Source organism: Tribolium madens, unplaced genomic scaffold (assembly GCF_015345945.1).
Source record: "Tribolium madens isolate multiple individuals breed KSU strain unplaced genomic scaffold, Tmad_KSU_1.1 Scaffold_96;HRSCAF=242;Tcas5.2_LG5, whole genome shotgun sequence".
Classification (NCBI taxonomy): domain Eukaryota; kingdom Metazoa; phylum Arthropoda; class Insecta; order Coleoptera; family Tenebrionidae; genus Tribolium; species Tribolium madens.
The window spans coordinates 3,200,775-3,219,713 of record NW_025401068.1 but is presented as its reverse complement, the minus strand read 5'-3'; the positions used below and the strand labels follow the sequence as shown (position 1 = coordinate 3,219,713).

General features: G+C 33.6%; 3 protein-coding genes across 7 annotated transcripts; all 3 read right to left on the bottom strand.

Annotated features, from left to right (window-relative positions):
- Positions 1-38: 38 nt before the first annotated feature.
- Positions 39-11,998, bottom strand: LOC123013356 (probable multidrug resistance-associated protein lethal(2)03659). Of its 4 annotated transcripts, none has more exons than XM_044411823.1 (9): positions 11,855-11,998; positions 7,745-7,871; positions 6,365-6,607; positions 6,155-6,274; positions 5,510-5,940; positions 4,011-5,454; positions 3,475-3,959; positions 3,190-3,420; positions 39-1,186 (listed from the first exon to the last, which is right to left on the bottom strand). In XM_044411823.1, exons 2-9 carry the CDS (start codon positions 7,819-7,821, stop codon positions 201-203), a joined length of 4,017 nt encoding a protein of 1,338 aa, XP_044267758.1. In that variant the 5' UTR covers positions 7,822-7,871; positions 11,855-11,998; the 3' UTR covers positions 39-200. The 4 variants fall into 4 exon arrangements, with proteins under 4 accessions (XP_044267758.1, XP_044267760.1, XP_044267759.1 ...); XM_044411825.1 differs by lacking the exon at positions 11,855-11,998 and adding an exon at positions 11,076-11,297; XM_044411824.1 differs by lacking the exon at positions 11,855-11,998 and adding an exon at positions 7,925-8,745.
- A 99-nt stretch (positions 11,999-12,097) lies between these two features.
- LOC123013359 (dolichyl-diphosphooligosaccharide--protein glycosyltransferase subunit STT3A) lies at positions 12,098-16,648 on the bottom strand. 2 transcript variants are annotated; one of them, XM_044411831.1, is made up of 9 exons: positions 16,371-16,648; positions 16,276-16,323; positions 16,106-16,220; positions 15,885-16,052; positions 15,477-15,835; positions 15,233-15,424; positions 13,165-13,557; positions 12,501-13,110; positions 12,098-12,451 (listed from the first exon to the last, which is right to left on the bottom strand). In XM_044411831.1, exons 3-9 carry the CDS (start codon positions 16,200-16,202, stop codon positions 12,150-12,152), a joined length of 2,121 nt encoding a protein of 706 aa, XP_044267766.1. In that variant the 5' UTR covers positions 16,203-16,220; positions 16,276-16,323; positions 16,371-16,648; the 3' UTR covers positions 12,098-12,149. The 2 variants fall into 2 exon arrangements, with proteins under 2 accessions (XP_044267766.1, XP_044267767.1); XM_044411832.1 differs by having other exon boundaries at positions 16,276-16,330; positions 16,385-16,648.
- A 327-nt stretch (positions 16,649-16,975) lies between these two features.
- Positions 16,976-18,939, bottom strand: LOC123013795. Its single transcript, XM_044412579.1, has 4 exons — positions 18,747-18,939; positions 18,427-18,678; positions 18,213-18,374; positions 16,976-18,166 (listed from the first exon to the last, which is right to left on the bottom strand). The coding sequence occupies exons 1-4, from the start codon at positions 18,792-18,794 to the stop codon at positions 17,090-17,092; spliced, it is 1,539 nt and encodes a 512-aa protein (XP_044268514.1). The 5' UTR covers positions 18,795-18,939; the 3' UTR covers positions 16,976-17,089.

Here is an 18,939-nt window from a genome sequence, read left to right as displayed (position 1 = left end):
CATTGTCTAGTGGGAGATAAGGGAAATAAAAGAAAAAATACAGAACATAAATTTATTACATAAATAAATATACGGTGTATAAAATATAAAATTGTTTTTCCAAATTAAAACTATTATCGCAGAACCTTTGTTAAAACAGCAACATTAAAATAGGAACCAGTTATGTAAGTACTGTCCCAAACTTGCAAACTAAAATTGAACTAATTTCGATGTATTTTGTTGTAACTTTCTTTAGCAACATTGAACAATGTTTCAGCCATGGCTTTGCCAGTTTGTTGGACCATACCATATAGTATAGTGTTGCTATCTTGCAACAGATTATACGCATGGTCAAACTCCTTCATTGTGCCAGCATCCATGACCAGGATTTTATCCGAATCCATCACAGTGTGCAGCCTATGAGCGATGGTAAGTACCGTACAATCGGAGAATTTATTCCTAATGGTGGTCTGAATCAAAGCATCCGTTTGTGGATCAATATTGGCAGTGGCTTCGTCCAAAACAAGAATCTTATTATTGCGCAAAATGGCCCTCGCGAGACACACTAGCTGTCTTTGACCCACGCTGAAATTCGACCCGCCTTCCGACATCTTCGAATTCAAACCCGACGTCAAATTCGACACTTCATCCTTCAACTCCACATCCTCCAAAGCTCGCCACAAGTCGGCGTCGGAATAGTCATCAAACGGGTCCAAATTCTTCCGCATTGTCCCGGAGAAAAGCACCGGTTCTTGGGGGATTATCGAGATTTTCGATCGGAGGTCGTGCAAACCGATCTCGGTGATGTTGATCCCGTCAATGATGATGGCGCCTTGAGTGTCGCTGAGTTGGAAAATCGCGTTGATTAGGGAGGATTTGCCGGCTCCGGTTCGGCCCACAATCCCGATTTTCTCGCGCGGGTTTATGGTGAAGCTGAGGTTTTTGAGGACAGGTGGGTCGTCGGGGAAGTAGCGGAGGAACACGTTGATGAATTCGATTTTGCCATCGTTGGGCCACGATGGAGGCGGTTTTTTGTCGGGGGGTGACTCTAGGTTGCCCTCGTGTTCGATGTTGTTGTACTCGAGGACGCGTTCGACAGAAGTCATCTGGTTTTCGAGCTCGGTGGACTGGCGCATGCCCCACTGGAACATCCCGGTGAGGCCGATGGCCTGGGTTATGGCAAGACCCACGTTACCACCGAATTTTTCTAAAAAATTGTAGTGAATTACACAAGGCGACAAAAAACAAGTCATGTCATGACAACTTTACAAATTTTATATCATTTTGTTCGTCTCAGTGAGACAAATCAAATGCACTAAAAAAAATTTCAAAAAGTCCACACATTTTGAACTAATAAATTTTTTTCTAATTTAAATGAATTTAAAACACTTTAACTTTAAAAAATCATTACTCAATAACTATTAGGCCGATTTCTTTCAAATAAAGACCATTCTAAAGGGATGGTCTTGTCCTTTAGGATGCTATGAAATTTCAAATTGAATATTGGCAAACTTTTCTTCGAACAGTGTTCGAAGAAGTTCGAAGTAAATCGAAATAATCTAAGAAAAACCCTACGAGTAATTTTTTTTTCATCATTACCATCGTGTAGAGCATCTCTTTATTAGTTGTAATCCAAATTTTCGAAAGAATATACCGAGTAGTTTTCAATATATGATTTTTTGAAGTTAGGATTTGCTAATCAAGCATTGCTCCATATAGGAGAAATGCATGTTAATCTTACTTAAAATTGCATTTTTATAAAAGTATTTGTTTTAAGACTCTTCTTTTGCCTAAAAATGGTCAATTGCACCTTCTTTGTTCTAATTAGAATAAACAAAAACTGTTTGTTTACTTAAAACAAATAAATAGTACCTGCGTACTAATTAAAGCAAATAAAAAGTTTTTTTGTTGTAAAAATGGCCACTGATCATTGAACAAAGAGGATCTAAAAGTTTAAGCCACGAGCCTTAAATATAAGGGCAAATCTTTTTCAAATCACTTTCCATTCAGATTTCGACTTGTTCACTTTGTTCTAGCTTTCTGAACTTTTTTTGAAAATGTTCTGAGCAAATGCTTTCTCATCACTTTCGAGTGATGTTAAATGCAATATGTTACCTGATTTATTTGTCCTGATTTGTTGGTCCATTCTACGATTAGCTTGTAGGTAGTAGTCGTTATTGTGATAACAGTTGCATACGAAGCAACTGACTTATTGCATTCAACATCAGTAGAAAATGATGAGAAAGCATTTGCTGAGAACATTTTCCAAAAAAAAATTCTAAAAGCTAGAACAAAGTGAACAAGTTGGAATCTGAATGGAAGTGATTTAATTTGAAAAAGATTTGTTCTTATATTTAAAGCTACTGCTTTAAACTGCTTTTTGTTCAATGATCAGTGATCATTTTTAGAACAAAAAACTCTTTATTTGCTTTAATTAGTACGCAGACACTCTTTGTTTGTTTTAAGTAAACAAATCTGAATGGAAAGTGATTTGATTTGAAAAAGATTTGCCCTTATATTTAAGGCTCGTGGTTTAAACTTTTAGATCCTCTTTGCTCAATGATCAGTGGCCATTTTTACAACAAAAAACTTTTTATTTGCTTTAATTAGTACGCAGGTACTATTTATTTGTTTTAAATAAACAAACAGTTTTTGTTTATTCTAATTAGAACAAAGAAGGTGCAATTGACCATTTTTAAGGAAAAGAAGAGTCTTAAAACAAATACTTTTATAAAAATACGATTTTAAGTAAAATTAACATGCATTTCTCCTATATGGCGCAATACCTGAATAGCAAACCTTAACTTCAAAAAATCATATCTTAAAAACTACTCGGTATATTATTTTAAAAATTTGGATTCTTACTAATAAAAAGATGCTCTACACGATAGTGACAAAGAAAAAAACAATTACTCGTAGGGTTTTTCTTAGATTACTTCGATTTACTTCGAACTTCTTCGAACACTGTTCGAAGAAAAGTTTGCCAATATTCGGCCTAATAGTTATTGAATAATGATTTTTTTAAAGTTAAAATATTTTAAATTCATTTAAATTAAAAAAAAATATATTTAGTTCAAAGTGTATGGACTTTTTGAAATTTTTTTAATGCATTTGATTTGTCTCACTGAGACGAACAAAATGATATAAAATTTGTCAAGTTGTCACGACATGACTTTTTTTGTGTTATTTGAAAAATAATTAAATTCTTACCGTTTCCGATAATCAAGAAACTAAAGGTGACCAACGTGATATAGATAATGCAAACAATGTCCAGCCAATACCCAAATGCCCTTGAGGTTGAAATAAAACTAAACCAAGCTGAACTGTGCAAATCTTGATGACTATCAAACTCCTTCTCAAGGATTTCTTGAGCACCAAATGCCCGAATTGTTGTTAAACCTTGAAGCGAGGCATTCAAATGCGAAAATACCGGACTTCGGGCTATAAAACACAATTTTTAATAAATAAAATAAATATTGCGTTTATGAGACTCACTTATGCCTTCCAGACGTTTGACATTTCTACTTGTCCGTATGTAAAAAATCCTCAAGACGTAGAAAATAATTCCGGCAACAACAGTCGGTACCATCAACCAAGGACTAACAGCAGCCACAACTATGATAATTCCAAGGAGAGAAAGCCCGATTTGCAAACAATCAATCATTGCAGAAGTCAAAAGTTCATCAATAGAACCCATATCTTTGGAAAATCGATTCAAAATCCTTCCAGCACTATTCGTATTGAAAAATCTCATTGTGGCCCGTGTAATACTCGCAAACATATTATCGTGAAGTCGAGTTGAGGCTCTCATACACACGGAGAAAAACGTAAACGAACGAATCAAAGTTATGATTATCAAAAGTCCTATAATAACTGAATAAATATAAATTGAGGTGTCTCGTGAGAAGTGCCAGAAATCATCTTCAGAGTTGGCGACACTAGTTTTATTTTTCTGAGCATCTTGTTGTTCGATATTGACCCTAAATTACAATTATCAAATAAAAAATGAGACAAAAAATAAGGGGACTTACCAATAAGTGATAAAGTAGTCAGCAATACTTGCAAAAATCTGTGTTAAAATAAATAATACGAAAAGTACGAAGATGAGACACCAATTGCCCCCAGCCCGGAAGTACCCCAAGTAGACATCGGCCCCGACCGAGCCAGTGCCCTTTTGTTCCTCAATGATTTTCGGGGCTTCCCCTTCAACCGAAGCAATACTTCGGATAGATCCCTGCCTTATCAACTCTTCTTGTTTCTTCTCCTCATCTTCGTCTTGTGTTGCCCCAAGGAGGTTTGTGAAATCTAGTCCTGTCGCTTGCAATTCTCTGAAAGTCCCTTGTGCTTTAACAACCCCATCATCCAAGTAAAGAATATGATCCACTTCTTTCAAATATTGTAACTGATGAGTAATCAATATGACCGTCTTATTTTTCAAATAACCAGTGATGCAATTTTCGAATAATTGTTTACCCACGTGTGTATCAACAGCTGATAATGGATCATCTAGTAAGTAAATATCGGCTTGTTTGTAGACGGCCCTCGCGAGGTTAATTCTAGCTCTTTGACCCCCACTGAGAGACACTCCTCGATCCCCAACCATTGTCTTGTCTCCATAAGGCAAAAGAGTGAAGTCGCGTTCTAAGGCACACTTTTTTACCACAGTCTTGTATCTGAGCTTGTCCATAGGAAGGCCGAAAAGTATATTTTGCCGCACACTTCCAGCAAATAACCACGGCTCCTGCGACGCGTAACTAATTTCACCATTAACCGACAAACTCCCATCAAACAAAGGCAACTCTTGTAAAATCGCATGGAACAGACTGCTTTTGCCGCTCCCAACCGGCCCAATAACCGCCACCAATTTCCCCGGAGTTGCTGTCAAATTCACATTATTGAGTGTATTATCACTCGAGGCTTCGCTCCACTTCGCTGAAGCATTTTTCATGAAAACCCCCAAATCCCTAGCTGCGTCAATCCCATTCGAAATTAAGTTCTCCTTCTTGCCTTCGGCTTGTCGCCGTTTCAATTCTTTAGCGATTTGGGTCTCGTCATAAAGCATGAATTTGTTCAATCGGGCGATGGAGACTCGCGCCTCGGCCACTTGCGAAATGCCTTGTGGGAAAAATACGGTCATGGTTTGACGCAAAATGTTATAGAATGAAGTCAAGACGAAGACTTTTTCGGCGGTTATGGTATTGTCAAACAGGACGTATGCTAAGACACTTGCGAAAATTGACATGCGAGTTGTGAACATAATGAAGGAGAGAGTGATTCCTCGCATGTAGGAGGAGATTCGGATTGATTTGATTTCGTAGCGACGGGCGAGAGATACCAGTTTTGCGAAGGGTTTCTCCCAGGCGTACATTTTGATCACTTGGATGCCGGAGATGATTTCGTTCATTAACCGGACGCGTTCGTCGGTTCGAAGGGCAGTTCTCAGACGGAGAACCGAAATTCGCTTCCCCAAGAAAACTAGGAGTACAAAAAATTGTAATCGATCTTTTGGGAAAAAATATAGACAACTTACTTTGTAGCGGTATAAAGAGAAGAAGAAACGCGACACCAATGATCGCCGAATATCCAACTTGCAAGTACATGAAATAAGTACAAACGATGGTTTCAAGAGGTCCCACCCATAACTGATGGGCGAAAAGTAGACCAATATCAAACCTATTCACATCATTTGATAACAAATTGACTACTTGACCGGCAGTTGTTTGACCCAAAGCAGTTTTACTCAATTTTAGTGTTTTGCGGTAAATCAGTGAACAACATGCAACTCTCATTTTCATCCCTAAATGCATCACCCCCAACATTTGAGGGTGCGAAAATGCAATGTTTGCGAGTGAACATATCACGACTCCGGCGGCATACCAGTAAGCATCGGTTTCGGATACTTCAGTATTCAGGGGTTGGTAGAATGTTAGGAGTTTTCCCAGGGCCAAAGGTTGTCCAATTCTGGAAAAAACGGCATTTGTGAATTGAATTAAAACACTATAAATACAAAACATGCAAAATAAAAATAAAAAATAGAGGAAGGTAAAGGGCATGCAAAAAATAAAAGGCGATTCACATTGTTGTGCAAATGAAACTAAATAAAAAATAGTACGGAAGATTTAGAGAGAAAGAAGGCCCAAATCTACTCTAATCACACACTGCGATAAATATTTACTCCTCAGAATGATTTTGTGCGGTTCCATCACTGACAACGTTGGCCGCATCTCGAATAACCGTCGTTCGATAAGTGTCAAAGAACGCAACAAATTTGCCCAAAAATAGTGGCTGGTTCAATCTAAATACCAAAATTATTTCATATTATCCACTGTGAGAGAAACAATTTTTACAGAATATTGAATTATAATGAATGATACTCTTAACTCACCTTATCGCTTCACTCAGTGCTAAAACAATACCATAAAAAATAAATTCAAAACCAAAAACTTTAAAGAGTACTCTTTCCAGTGACGGTTTACGATTTGCCTTCGCGGCTTTAATCTCTTCAGCTTTCCAAGCTTTTTCCATTTTATTTCCCAATATACTCGACTTGTGTTCGGTCAGAGTCTCGGTCAAGTCGGACTCTTCTAAGTCACGCTTGAAGCCCTGAACGAAAGTTGGAATCGTATACCTAAAGAAGAAACATTTATTTATTCACTTTACAAAAGCAAAATTAAATTTCACAATCGAAAAATTACGAAGATCGTTTTAGACGAAAATTGTTTTTCGTTATTTGCAACATTTGAAATAATCAATTAGCAAAAAACTTAAGTGGTGTAAACAAAGTAAAACGCCATTAGCAGTACTATCGGAATAATTTCCGTGACATAATACACAGTAAAAAAATTAAAATAAGCCAACATAATTATGTTATGGCAGTTAAACCCACTTATCTCGTAATTTAAATTTGATTATTTAATAATCGACTTAAGATTATTTAATGATGGTAATACTTTTGTTTTAAAAGATTAGAATTATGTGCATAAGTGAGCCCCAGTAAAGGTAAAGTGACAACAAAAGTATAAAAATGTTCTACCAAAGTATTTTTGCAACCTCATCGATTTTTCTGAATTCATTAGTTTGCAAATTCCTAGCGGCTTATCCTATTCACTGGCATTTGCAATTTCGTTTAAAACGACTCATTATCATAACATGTTGCTTTCATTCTGATAAAATAATTTTAATTAAAAAATGCAAAAGACAATCAATAGATAAGAACTGTTAGTTGTTTATTAATCAATTTTACGGAGCAATGACTCTTGAGCAATAACAGAAAAGTTACAACTTATTTATTTAATCACAATATTACATTTAAATAGTATTTATACTTTATGCCAATGATCTGCAATCGCACATAATTATAATCAATGGAAAAAATAAATGAATTCTAAAACAATAATGTTTCATCAGGCTTGTGAAGTACTTTAAAAAAACCTATTTACAGTTTACATGATCTCGGGCTCAAGTACCTGTCATCCTTAGAAAAGCACAGCTACTGTTATCACTTATCAAAACAACGATTTTTGGTCAAGTAGACAAGTGGAGGAAATCATTCATATAATTTTCAATGATTTCGAAACTACAGAAAAATATTTTGTTTTTTTATTAAAATGCCTATATCAGAGAACAAACAAATTGGATGAGCAATAAAATGGCCCCATTTTTGCCATCTTATCAGTTCCAAAAAATTCAATAACCCCCATTTTATTGGCAAATAAATGATAAAGTAATTTTGTTAAAACAAAAAAGCAATTTAATTTGTACTCACCAGAAGGTTGCAGCTGATAAAGGGAATGCATTTTCTCTAGGATTTGGCTTTCTGCTTTGTTTTAGAGCCGAGTCCATAACCTGTTCAAACGAGTACCGAAAAACCCCCCTGCCTCATGCAGAAACGTCTGAAACAATACACGAAATTAGTACGATTTGAGTAAAAATTTTGTTACCCTACTTAAGCTTGAGAAAAGTTGTGTTGCACTTTTCAACTATTCACTAATAAGTATCAAACAATACTGAAACGGTATCGCTTATCGGACACTTTATATAGGTTTCCGGAGGGTTAAAAAGTAATAAATAGGTAAACATGTTTCTCAAGATTAAGATTTTTGTTATTTCTATAAAAAATCGACTATCTGATTGGTTCATTCTCCTTACCGACAATTGTTCATCTCGATAACAATACTTTGGGTATTAGGTCACTTGCCAGATATTGCATTACAGATTAATGATAATCGAAGGATTAAGTTCCACCTTGAACTTTATTGATTGTTAAAATAATTGGAAATTTTTTACTCCTACGTTCCCAAGTACATAATTTTATCTCCGATATTAAATTGCATTTTCTATGCACCTCAATGACCTGTATTGAAAATTTTGCTGGCTTTCGCTTTATATTCGAATAAAATTTCCATTGCGTGTTTGAAGCTCCAATTCCCGTAATTGCTTATTTATTGAAATCACAAATAGCCTAATGCTGATATTTATAAGAGGTACTTTAATTTTAGGAGTCAGGGACGACTCTAATTGAATTTTACCAAAATATTGGGGCAAAACCTAATTTTTGACCAGGTGAACGAAACATAATACTACCCAAAACGAACAGCCTGTTTTTTACGATTCGAGATCGACAATTCAAAGTAATCAAGGAGATTTACCAATGAATGCTGATCTCAAAGAGGGTAGTCGGCCAAGTGGGCACCAGGGAGACTCTCTCTTATTAGAGTTTACAAGAAAAAATGTACTAGTATATCGATACAAACTCTGAGTATTATTCGGTACGAACACTCAAACCTTAATCCCGAAAAAAGTCCCTCTCCGTTAGGACATTGTCGGATGACGTCCGAATTGTGGTTCGGGTTCGCAAAATTTCTTAATCTAGGGTATAACTAATCATATTTACAAAATTTACAACTAAACACGTAATAAATACCGTTTAACAGCAAACGTCAGAAAAATGACACTTTTATGACTAAATGACAGGTAAAAGTTTTACTTTTCAGACAAGGAGTAAAAACACTGTTTTTACGCTTAGGCGTTTTCACTTTTACTTGACACTTACTTTGACATTTATCACTGTTGTCTCTTTCGCTTTTTCAGCATTTTCTGGAGAGATACAAGGTAGATTATCAGCATTCGACATTTTGCACTATAAACTACACCAGTTAAATCAATCAGCACTTTCAAAATCTCAACACAAATTGCGAAACTGACGCGTGAGGTTTGTTATGATTTTATTGCTAAGCGTCCTGATTATTGAGGTGATTTACTTGATTATTGGTATGTTGCTCTTTTCTCTTCATCTGAATCGTTTGCGGATAAAATAGTATATGTTATTTGGAATAAAAGTGAGTTTATGTGGCTCAGCTGAATCCATTTGAAAATGAACGTTCAGCTTCGCCACATAAACAATCAGTTTTACTCCTAATAACATAATCTACTATTTCCTTAAATCTAAATTGTTTTGTCTTTTTATTGTTTTATTTTTTTTATTGATTTAATTTTTAAAATTTTAAGGAAGTAAAGGACTTTGTGTATTAAATAAAAAATAGGTCCTACTATTTGAAAAAGAACTGCAACCTATTTTTTTTTTTAATTTAACAAGATTTCTGTAAAAAAATCGCTTACTTTATATAAACAAGTAAATCTGAAAATTCACTGACTGCTTATTCTTAAAATGCCATTTGTATAAAGTGGAGCTAAGTTGTGATATACATATACGTTTTCAGGAACTATATTTGAATAATGTGAATACTCATAGATGACAATTCCATTATTTTATTAATTATTAATAAAATAAAAGGAAGGTGTAATAATTATTAATCGGAATTATGTTAATTCATTTCTACAAATATTTTAACGCATTACAGATATAAAAATTATCTAAAAGTATAAATCCATGTTATAAATCCAGGAAAAACTCTAAGTTACAAGCGACTTTTATTTGAATGATATTTGCCGTAATAAAACTTAAAATCGGATGTTACATTGGCATTATTAATTTGGGTGATACTTTGATTTAAAAAGTTCCAGATAAAAATTGTCTTAAATAATCAAATCTTGTTAAACATCTTATTAATGTTGAAGATTTGAACAATAATTGATTAAGTTGACATATTGATTAGTTAAGTGGGTACATAAATCTGAACAGCATCTCAACACCGTCCTTGTAATCACGATGATACTGATCATGTGCATCCGCATAAGACTTATATGTATAAAACGGAAATTTTGTGAAATAATTTCAAATTTAGTGAAAGAAATGATCAATTCGGTGCTTGATGGAGCAAAGCTTTAGACCATTTACTTACATGTTCCTAAAGCCCAGTTTAAATAAAATTACAAATTACAGGAATTAATCGAACGACCATAAACACGATTATACTTTTTTTACTCAATTTAAACAAATGCATGAGTAAACTACACAATTTCACAATTTATGTGAAATCGACAAAAAGCAATCTAAATTAAGCTTGAACATTTCTGACAATGACAAAAAATAATCAACAAAATGTTTTAAAAGAATTTAAAAAATAGAACGACCTATTAACTTATGGATAGGTACAATAATGCTGATACACCTTTTACACAATCGAAATTTATACTTTTTAGGCAATCTTATCACGGTTCTAGAACAATTAAAAGGGTGATCCCTTGTTATAATAAAAAACATGTTTTCTATATCGAAACATCGATAACGCTACCGTAAAAAATAATTAATTGTTATTTTAATATGTGCTACAAGTCAAGTACCTTCAATAAACAGGAAGATATTCAAATGATTAATTTATGAGTACCTACATGCACGAGTACTATGTTTTATCATTGACGTACTAATTAGCAAATCTTGTTTGTCATTAACTCATTATAAAATTTTATAAGAGACAATTTAAATTTTTGCATCGTACACAATTACATTAACGACCCATTAGGTACATCCTAAAGATAAAAAATAAGTCGGAAAGTGAAATATAAGTAATTTAAAAACCTCAAAACTATAAAAATTATTTTTTCCCCATAAAAATGTGAGAAGCCGCAATTTCAATATAAAAATTTAATCTATTTGGTGTATTTCAAACGTACAAATTGCCAATATAAATACTTACCGCATGATTCGGGTGTTACGTAAATGCAAACAAACCGTGATGAAGTCTGGACTATTTTAACAAAATTGATTATTCATTTTCAGCACAGCTGGATAGTGAACTTGTAAGTGTGCCTGCCAAAGGGCAAGGTTAACCATTTTTAGCACTGATGTAGACTTCTTTTTGACTGTAGTAACGATTACTAGACACATTTCAATCTCCTGAATTTACATAATATTTGCAAAATTCCCAATTTTCCAAATTACAAATTGTTGGTTCTTTTAATTAACACTTTCGAAATGTGATAGCTTTCTAAATTAAATTCTGAAAACCAAATACAAATCAATATTTTTTGAAGAATCAGTTCACGAAATAATTTATAAGTGGTATTCTTGAGATACACGCTATTTTTTAATTACATGATGTCGCTGGTTTGAAGGACGACCAATGGCTCATGAATTACACAAAGGAAGATTATCTGACACTTATCATCAGCTGTACGGTTTCCGGAATTTTTTATTCAAGGCTACATGGGTGTAATATTAAATAATCGATTCTGTTTTAAAAATGCTTATGTTCAAGTATTTTCAATCTTTTTTTCAAAAATTTGAATTTTTACTATGCTTTAATAAAAACAACAAAGCATATTATTTGTTCCTATCATAAAATCGATAAAACCTGTAACCTAAATTCCACACACGTGAAAATTGGAATTACCGACCGGTTACCGATATTACATAAACTAAAATTAAAATATGTAATTGCTTTCAGGTTAAAAAAATTCAAATCTGAACACTTACAAGAAAATTAAAGGTTTTGATTTGATGAATCGGAGAAACCCATTCAGTGATCTTGGCACGAGTTTAATTTTATTCCCGCACTAAAATTCAAGGATGGGTTAAACGTAGACAAACGAAGTGAGCTCCAACTTCGTAACATCGTAACCTAAGAGCTTATTTGCAACTTTTCCACGCATGTCGATTGCTGTTTCACTACCACGTGGAGATTGTTGGTTGTATAATTCGCGGTCAATAAAACAACAATTACCAATGATTTTTTATTAATAAATGAAAAATTGAAAAAACAATATACTTATTATACACCCCGATTGGGCAAATCTTTGACTTTGTAAATACGCACGAGCCAATGTTCCGTCGTGTAAGCTTCCTCCAAAACGTCCAATTCGAAGTCTTTATTTCCAATTTCGGCACCACGGACTCGGTCATAACCCGGGGGTTTCCCCCCTTCTGTATACACTTGACCAAACCGGTAGTAACACATTTTGTACATTAGACAATTTAGTAAAGTTTGCGACCCTTCTTTATCGACGCGGAATTCGCCACTGGATGAGTAATAATCCCATTCTTTTATATGCGCACCTCTATCGGTGCTTCCCCCTGTGAAACCATCACATTTAATTCGAAAAAACACATTTTGAATCATTACCAATCCGGACCATCCACAAAAATTTGTTTATATCATCGGAGGAATATCCTGTCAACCCCCCAAAAATTACTAAAACGTAATCAACATCCAACTCCTTCATGATTTCATACGCCTTTTCCTCCGAACTCGCCATCGCTTGACCCACTCGACTGATATGTGTGTTGTTCCAAGTGTTATTATCAACGAGAATTGTCCGGTTTGCCATCGCTGTTATCTGATAACCATAATCCCACCATGACATAATCCTCGCATCTTCAGGTGTATTCATCTTAAGCCAGTAGTAGGCTTCACGAAAATCGTCAAAAATGATTCTTCCGCCATCGTGTGACCTCGCACTTAGTACAATACTCGGAGAACTGTAAGCCTCGGAAGTGACCCAAGTGCAATGGAAAGTATAAGAAATTAACAACAGACAAATAACGCCAACAAAAGCCGACGAAATTTCATTTTTTAATACATGATTTGACTCCAACTTTTTGCTTTTTTTGTGCTCGGAAGGTTTCGCCGTGTCTGTGTTTTTCATGAATTTTGTAAGCAAGTGTGAGACTGCGATTCCGCTTAAAATACACATAACTGGAGCTAGAACCAACATTAGACGTACCATGACCCCCTGAAATACTTGTGATTACATTTGTTTCATTTATTACTCTACTAAAGTACTTACAGCAAAATAAATGCTAGTAACGCCGTACAAAATCATAAAAATGTTCGCATCAGTCAAATGACTGAAACAAAAGTAAAGACCGGCAGGGAACAAGAAGACCAAAATTTGTAAATCGAAATAAAATGAACTCCATGATGTGGGTTGATGTTCGGAAACGCTGGCAATTATTGGAATGTGGTTCTTAGCATATGATGGGTCAAGAAGCGAGTAAAAACGGCCCGTCCATGGGGAAATTTTCCCAGAGAGGGTTAAAACTCCGAAAACTGTGACGAATAAAATTCCCACAGTGTATACTAAGAAGTTGAATAATACGTCAAAGTCAGTTTTCGATAGTTTACTTCGCAAATAATCGACGAAAGCGTAGATTTGACATAGGCCGAACACACCTAACGCCTGAAAAAAGGTTTTACTTAATTCGGGCGGTAAAAAGTGCACTTTATACTCGTTTTAAATTAAAAAAGATCCTGAATTTCGCCTTTAACCATATTATTTTTGATTTGATGTCAGAGAAGAATATTATTAAAAGCAAATAACTTAAACGAGTAAATTAACATACGGACCCTTTAAAAAAACTGTTGTACAGCTTGGGAACCAAAAATAGTCAAAAATAAAATATTACAGGCGTTTGCAATTTTTTAAATACACTGCCCGCCAAAATTAACCGGACAACAAAAATTTTGCGATTTTTCACATTGCAATATTTTTGTTATTCTTTGTCGGATTTCGACGAATTATGGTTCGGCTTAAAGAACGAACTTTGCAGATTATTGTAATTTAATTCAATAACATTTCCAGTTTTGTCTTGTAAATGTTACACCTAAAAGACGAAAGCACTGTTTTTTAATATCTTTCATACTAAGCTGTGGTGTGCGGCAGAGACAAACTTAATTTTTTTCTGATTTCAGATTATTACCCGTTCTTTTCTGAATGAGGACCAATTTGTTTCAAAATTTTATCTTCTGGTGTCCCAGAGATACAAAGCATTGAAAAAGACGTTGCTTTTCTAATGTTACTAAATATTCATTTAGAAAGTAGGCTACAGTTGGAGACAAAATACTTTGGTCGTCAATGTCACTTGAGTGACAGAAAATTGTAAAGCATGCTTTAGGACTGTTAACCTTATTTTTAGCTACTGTCAATCATAGTTGACAAGTTGTATGTACATATTTTTGATAGGAAAATATAATAGCTGTCATTAATTTGAAATTTTCATTCATTTTAACGTTAAAGCTTGAATTATATTAAAGTGTCAGAAAAGAGACGACCAAAGTATTTTGTCTCCAACTGTACATAAAAAGGTAGTTAAACCGAAAATTATTGCCTATGGCACCAAAAAAGCACAATTACGTTTTTGAACACAAAAAATCTAAAAAACTTAGTACTTCAAAGGATTACAGCAAGAAAACGGTTGATTTTTGGAAACTTCCATGCGTCTATTTTGACGTTTTGGCACATTCGGCCTACTTAATACGAACAATTCATTGAATTTCGAAATCTAATGTTTTTTTTGGGGCTTTATATTTCTCATGTCTCAAGAATTAAAATTATGGGAAATGTGTTACATAACTAAGAAAAGAATGGGTAATAATCAGAAAAAATCAGAAAAAATTTAAGTTTGTCTCTGCCGCACACCAAAGCTCAATATAAAAAAGGAGTGCTTTCGTCTTTTATTAATTAAATTACAATGTTCTGCAAACTTCATTCTTTAATCGAAACAAAAATTCGTTGAAATCCGACAAAGATTAACAAAAATATTGCAATGTGAAGAATCGCAAAATTTTAGGTGTCCGGTGAATTTTGGCGGTCAGTGTAGATTGGCTTACTTTTTTTCATAATTTTTCTATTTGGAATGTAGTAGGAAACGATTTTTTTTATTTCTAAATTTAACAAATTGTAATGTTAATTTTTTTACTGATTATATGCATATTTTGTATGCAAATTTGCTCGTTTAAGGTATTTAACGTACATAATAAAAACAATTACGACAGTTGCTATGTAAGATTATGAATACCGTTTAATAAACGAGTTAGTTATAATTCATTTTTACTCTTGCAATCTTTTCTCTTACCAACATGTGCTCGGAGCTTTGTACAGGCTGGAAACCCACAAAAGAAATCTGCATTGACAAAATAGTCCCCACACAGTACAAAGTACTGTATGCTATATAAATTCTATGTGAAAATCGGCCCGTTACCATCAAGGTTATGACATGCAACGGAATTAAATTGATTAAAAAGACGTAACCTCCCCATGAAGAGACCTACAAAATTTTATGAATAAAATATGAATGTGAAAAAATGTGACGTAAGAACCATGTAAAAATATGCAAGTGCTGCAAACGTCCCCCACAGTATTGTTCCAGTTTTCACAGCTTTAATCCAAGTGTAATAAGTGAGTAACATGCAAAATATGGCAATTCCTTCGTTATCATAACTGCCGGCCACTGATCTACTGATATATCCTGGTACAATAGAAACCATAGCTGCTGCAACCAGTCCAGCACCGGCATTTTTCACTTCTTTTGTAAGTAAATATGTTATTATTGTCGTAAATGACGAGAATAGTGGCGCTAAAAAGACGCACACATTTCTTATATCAATTGTGATGTTGAATAACCAACACAAATGATAAATGGCTGCTGATGTTACCATTAGGCCGGGATATATAGTACCTAAAAAAAAAACATTTGGGGATAAATTTAAATAAATTGATGAGCTTACCGCCGATAATTCTTCCCAAAGGATACCATGCCCTATCATCGAACCAGTTATGAAAAGCATAAAAACCTTCTTCTGCTAAGAATTTAGTTGTGCGGTAATTAAAATATGGATCAAACTCATGGATTACGCTTTCAAAACGCAGAACAGAAAAGAGACGTGTTGCAAAAGCTAAAAAAGTGCTTTATTACAAATTTGTACTTGTTTAAACTGGGAACACTTACAAAGTATCGCGGCCAAAGTTAAAATTGATAACGTTAAAAGAGTTTCGTGTTTTTCAGCACTGTTGCTAATAGCACTCTTCTTTCCGAACCCCAACATTTTTCTTTTTTTCGAAAACTAAAACGGTGTAACTGTAAATATTGTGATTTTTGGTTTGCTTTAAGCGGCTTACTTGCTTTTTGAGGTTAAGTTGTAGAAAATCCTTAATATTCGAATATTACTAAAATCTGAATTTTATAAATGTGTAAATAATAATCACAAACACACAGAACACGTATTACTTATGTGTAAATGTTGTTTTTCATTGTATAAAGACACATTTCCAAAAAAGAATTTTTAACGATACACGTCACACTGTTAATTCTAAAAACGCACGCGCTATGCCTGCACCGGCTGGCAAAGAATTCATTTTAAACTTGCAAATAAGAAAATAATTTCAGGTAACTCATAATAAATTTATATATTGCGTATTTGAAAATTATCGTAACATGAAAACTCCGAAGTAAATATAATAATAAACGAATACACATTTTCCACCATATTTATATTTTTTCTACTAAAATTAATTAATGCAGTTTCATTTAAGATAATTTGTTTTAATTGTATTTAATTTTTAAGTATTTAATCATAAGTTTAGTTATTTTCAAATTTTAAAAACTATGCAACCAACAATACAGCATTTTAAAATCAATATTACAAATCCTCTTGATACGCAAAATGTAAAACTTCAAATTAAATTTGATAACTCCATAATTTTATAATAAACTTGGATATGCTTATTTATTTTTAACTGTTTTTAACTGACTTTAAAATCGTCGACTTATTCAAAACCAAAAAGCCATTTTCAAGTCTTTAGAAATAAAATAAAAAAGTTTGGTCACCATATATTATCATAGGCATTAATAGTTTTCTAATTTTGGTATACTGACACATTAAAAACTAAATGGTAAAAGTACAATTTAAATATTTTGAGAACTAAATTAATATCAGCTTGTATGGAAATGAAACAGTTCCAAACTCGGTAAATCCAGATTTAGTGACGTATTACTCAACTCTATATCGGGCTCAATAATTTTCTTAAATCTCTCATTTACAAACTGATCCACATTCATAACTTCATCTGAACTAGTGCTATTATCTAACAAATTCGAACTATTATCCAATATTAGTTCATCTACACTATTTCTAGGATTTGGTAAGGAAGGTAACAGTAGATTCTCACTTAGTAAATCTGCAGGTAATGCTATTTGACTATCAACTTCCATTTTTTTGGCAAAATTATCAGCTATTGAAACATCTTGCTCTTTTGAAGCGTTGGGACTAATTAAATTAAAATCACCTTCATTTGGTTTATCATTCTTTAAAAGACTATCACTGGTATCTATATCACATGTTTTCGCATTTTCACCACTTTCCCCAACCCGTGAAAGATTTTTATCCAAATCCTGAATTCCCGTTTTAATTTTCTTATTTTCACTCTGATCTGTATGTGTCTCATCAAAAGTTTTATTTTTAGTAGCAGCATTCACATTATTGGGTTTGAAAAAATCACTATTTGTTATTAATTTAAGTACAGTGACATCCTTATATAACTCATTCTCATCAAATTTATATTTACCAGGCGACAATCCAATAGCGTTACCTAATACTTTATCAATTTGAACACAATTCTTGTTATCTGTTACAGTCTTAAACAGTGCACTTTTTAGCAACTGTACATTATGTAACAAATTACTCAATTCTTCACAAAACTTAACGCCTCTTTGCCCAGACTTGCATTTTTGGGTGATGTCAAATAGATAATTCCATACATCAAAATTATACTGCTGGTAACCTTCAGGGAGAGGTCCATGGTCCGGATTTTTTTTCAAATGTTGAATCATTTTGTTTTTACCCAAATAAGCTTTAAAGCATTTGGGACACTTATATTGTGATTTAACCACACGCTTTTTGGTCTGTAATTCAGCAAATTCGATTTTACTGTTTTCCTTCTCCTCTACTCGTTTAAAATCTGTGACTTGCACCTCATGTTCATTAACACTTGGTTCAAATTTTTTAAAATCCTGTAAAACATTACTGGTTAACTTCTACAAACACCCAAAAATTTACCTTTTCTATATATTTTGGAAGTTTGACTAGACGTCCAGAGCGAGTTCTGGAAGCTTTAGGAGCCTCAAGATTGTCTGTTTTTGCTTCAGTGTTTGCATTACTTGGTGACTCTTCTTGTTTCTTCTTTTTTGGACGTCCACGTTTCAACAGATTTGGAGCTCGCTAATTACAAAAAGAAATTAAATCAAAGCAATAACAAATAAGTAATTCTCACAATCAAACTCAATTCTTGGGGATACACAATTTTAACGACGCAAGGCTGTTCTTGAGGGTACATCATTTGGAAGGACAGCGGTTGTTCCTCTTGTGTGAAAGCCCCAACATCATGGGCGACACCCCCACAAGGTTCTTCAATTATTTCAAGTGGCTTATCTGTGGATTCAACTAACACATGAGAATTATTCATAGTTGAAGCAATTTGTACTTGATTATCAACTTCTTCTGCCAGGTGAATAGTTTCGAGAGGCTGAAATAGTAATGCAATATAACATTTTTTTAGTATAATTATGGAGAAAAACAAAGTATAGCACTTACTTCACTAATTTGAACTATGTACGGCGTTGTGGGAATGTTGTCCGTCATTATTGATACACACTTGTTATTTTTTTGTGATATTTCACGTTTGCTTTCACGTATTTTTTTTTTTTTATAATAATGAACAATAATAATAATAATAATAATATGTTAACTATAGGTTAGAAAAAAACAAAAAATGCACTAGTGAGTT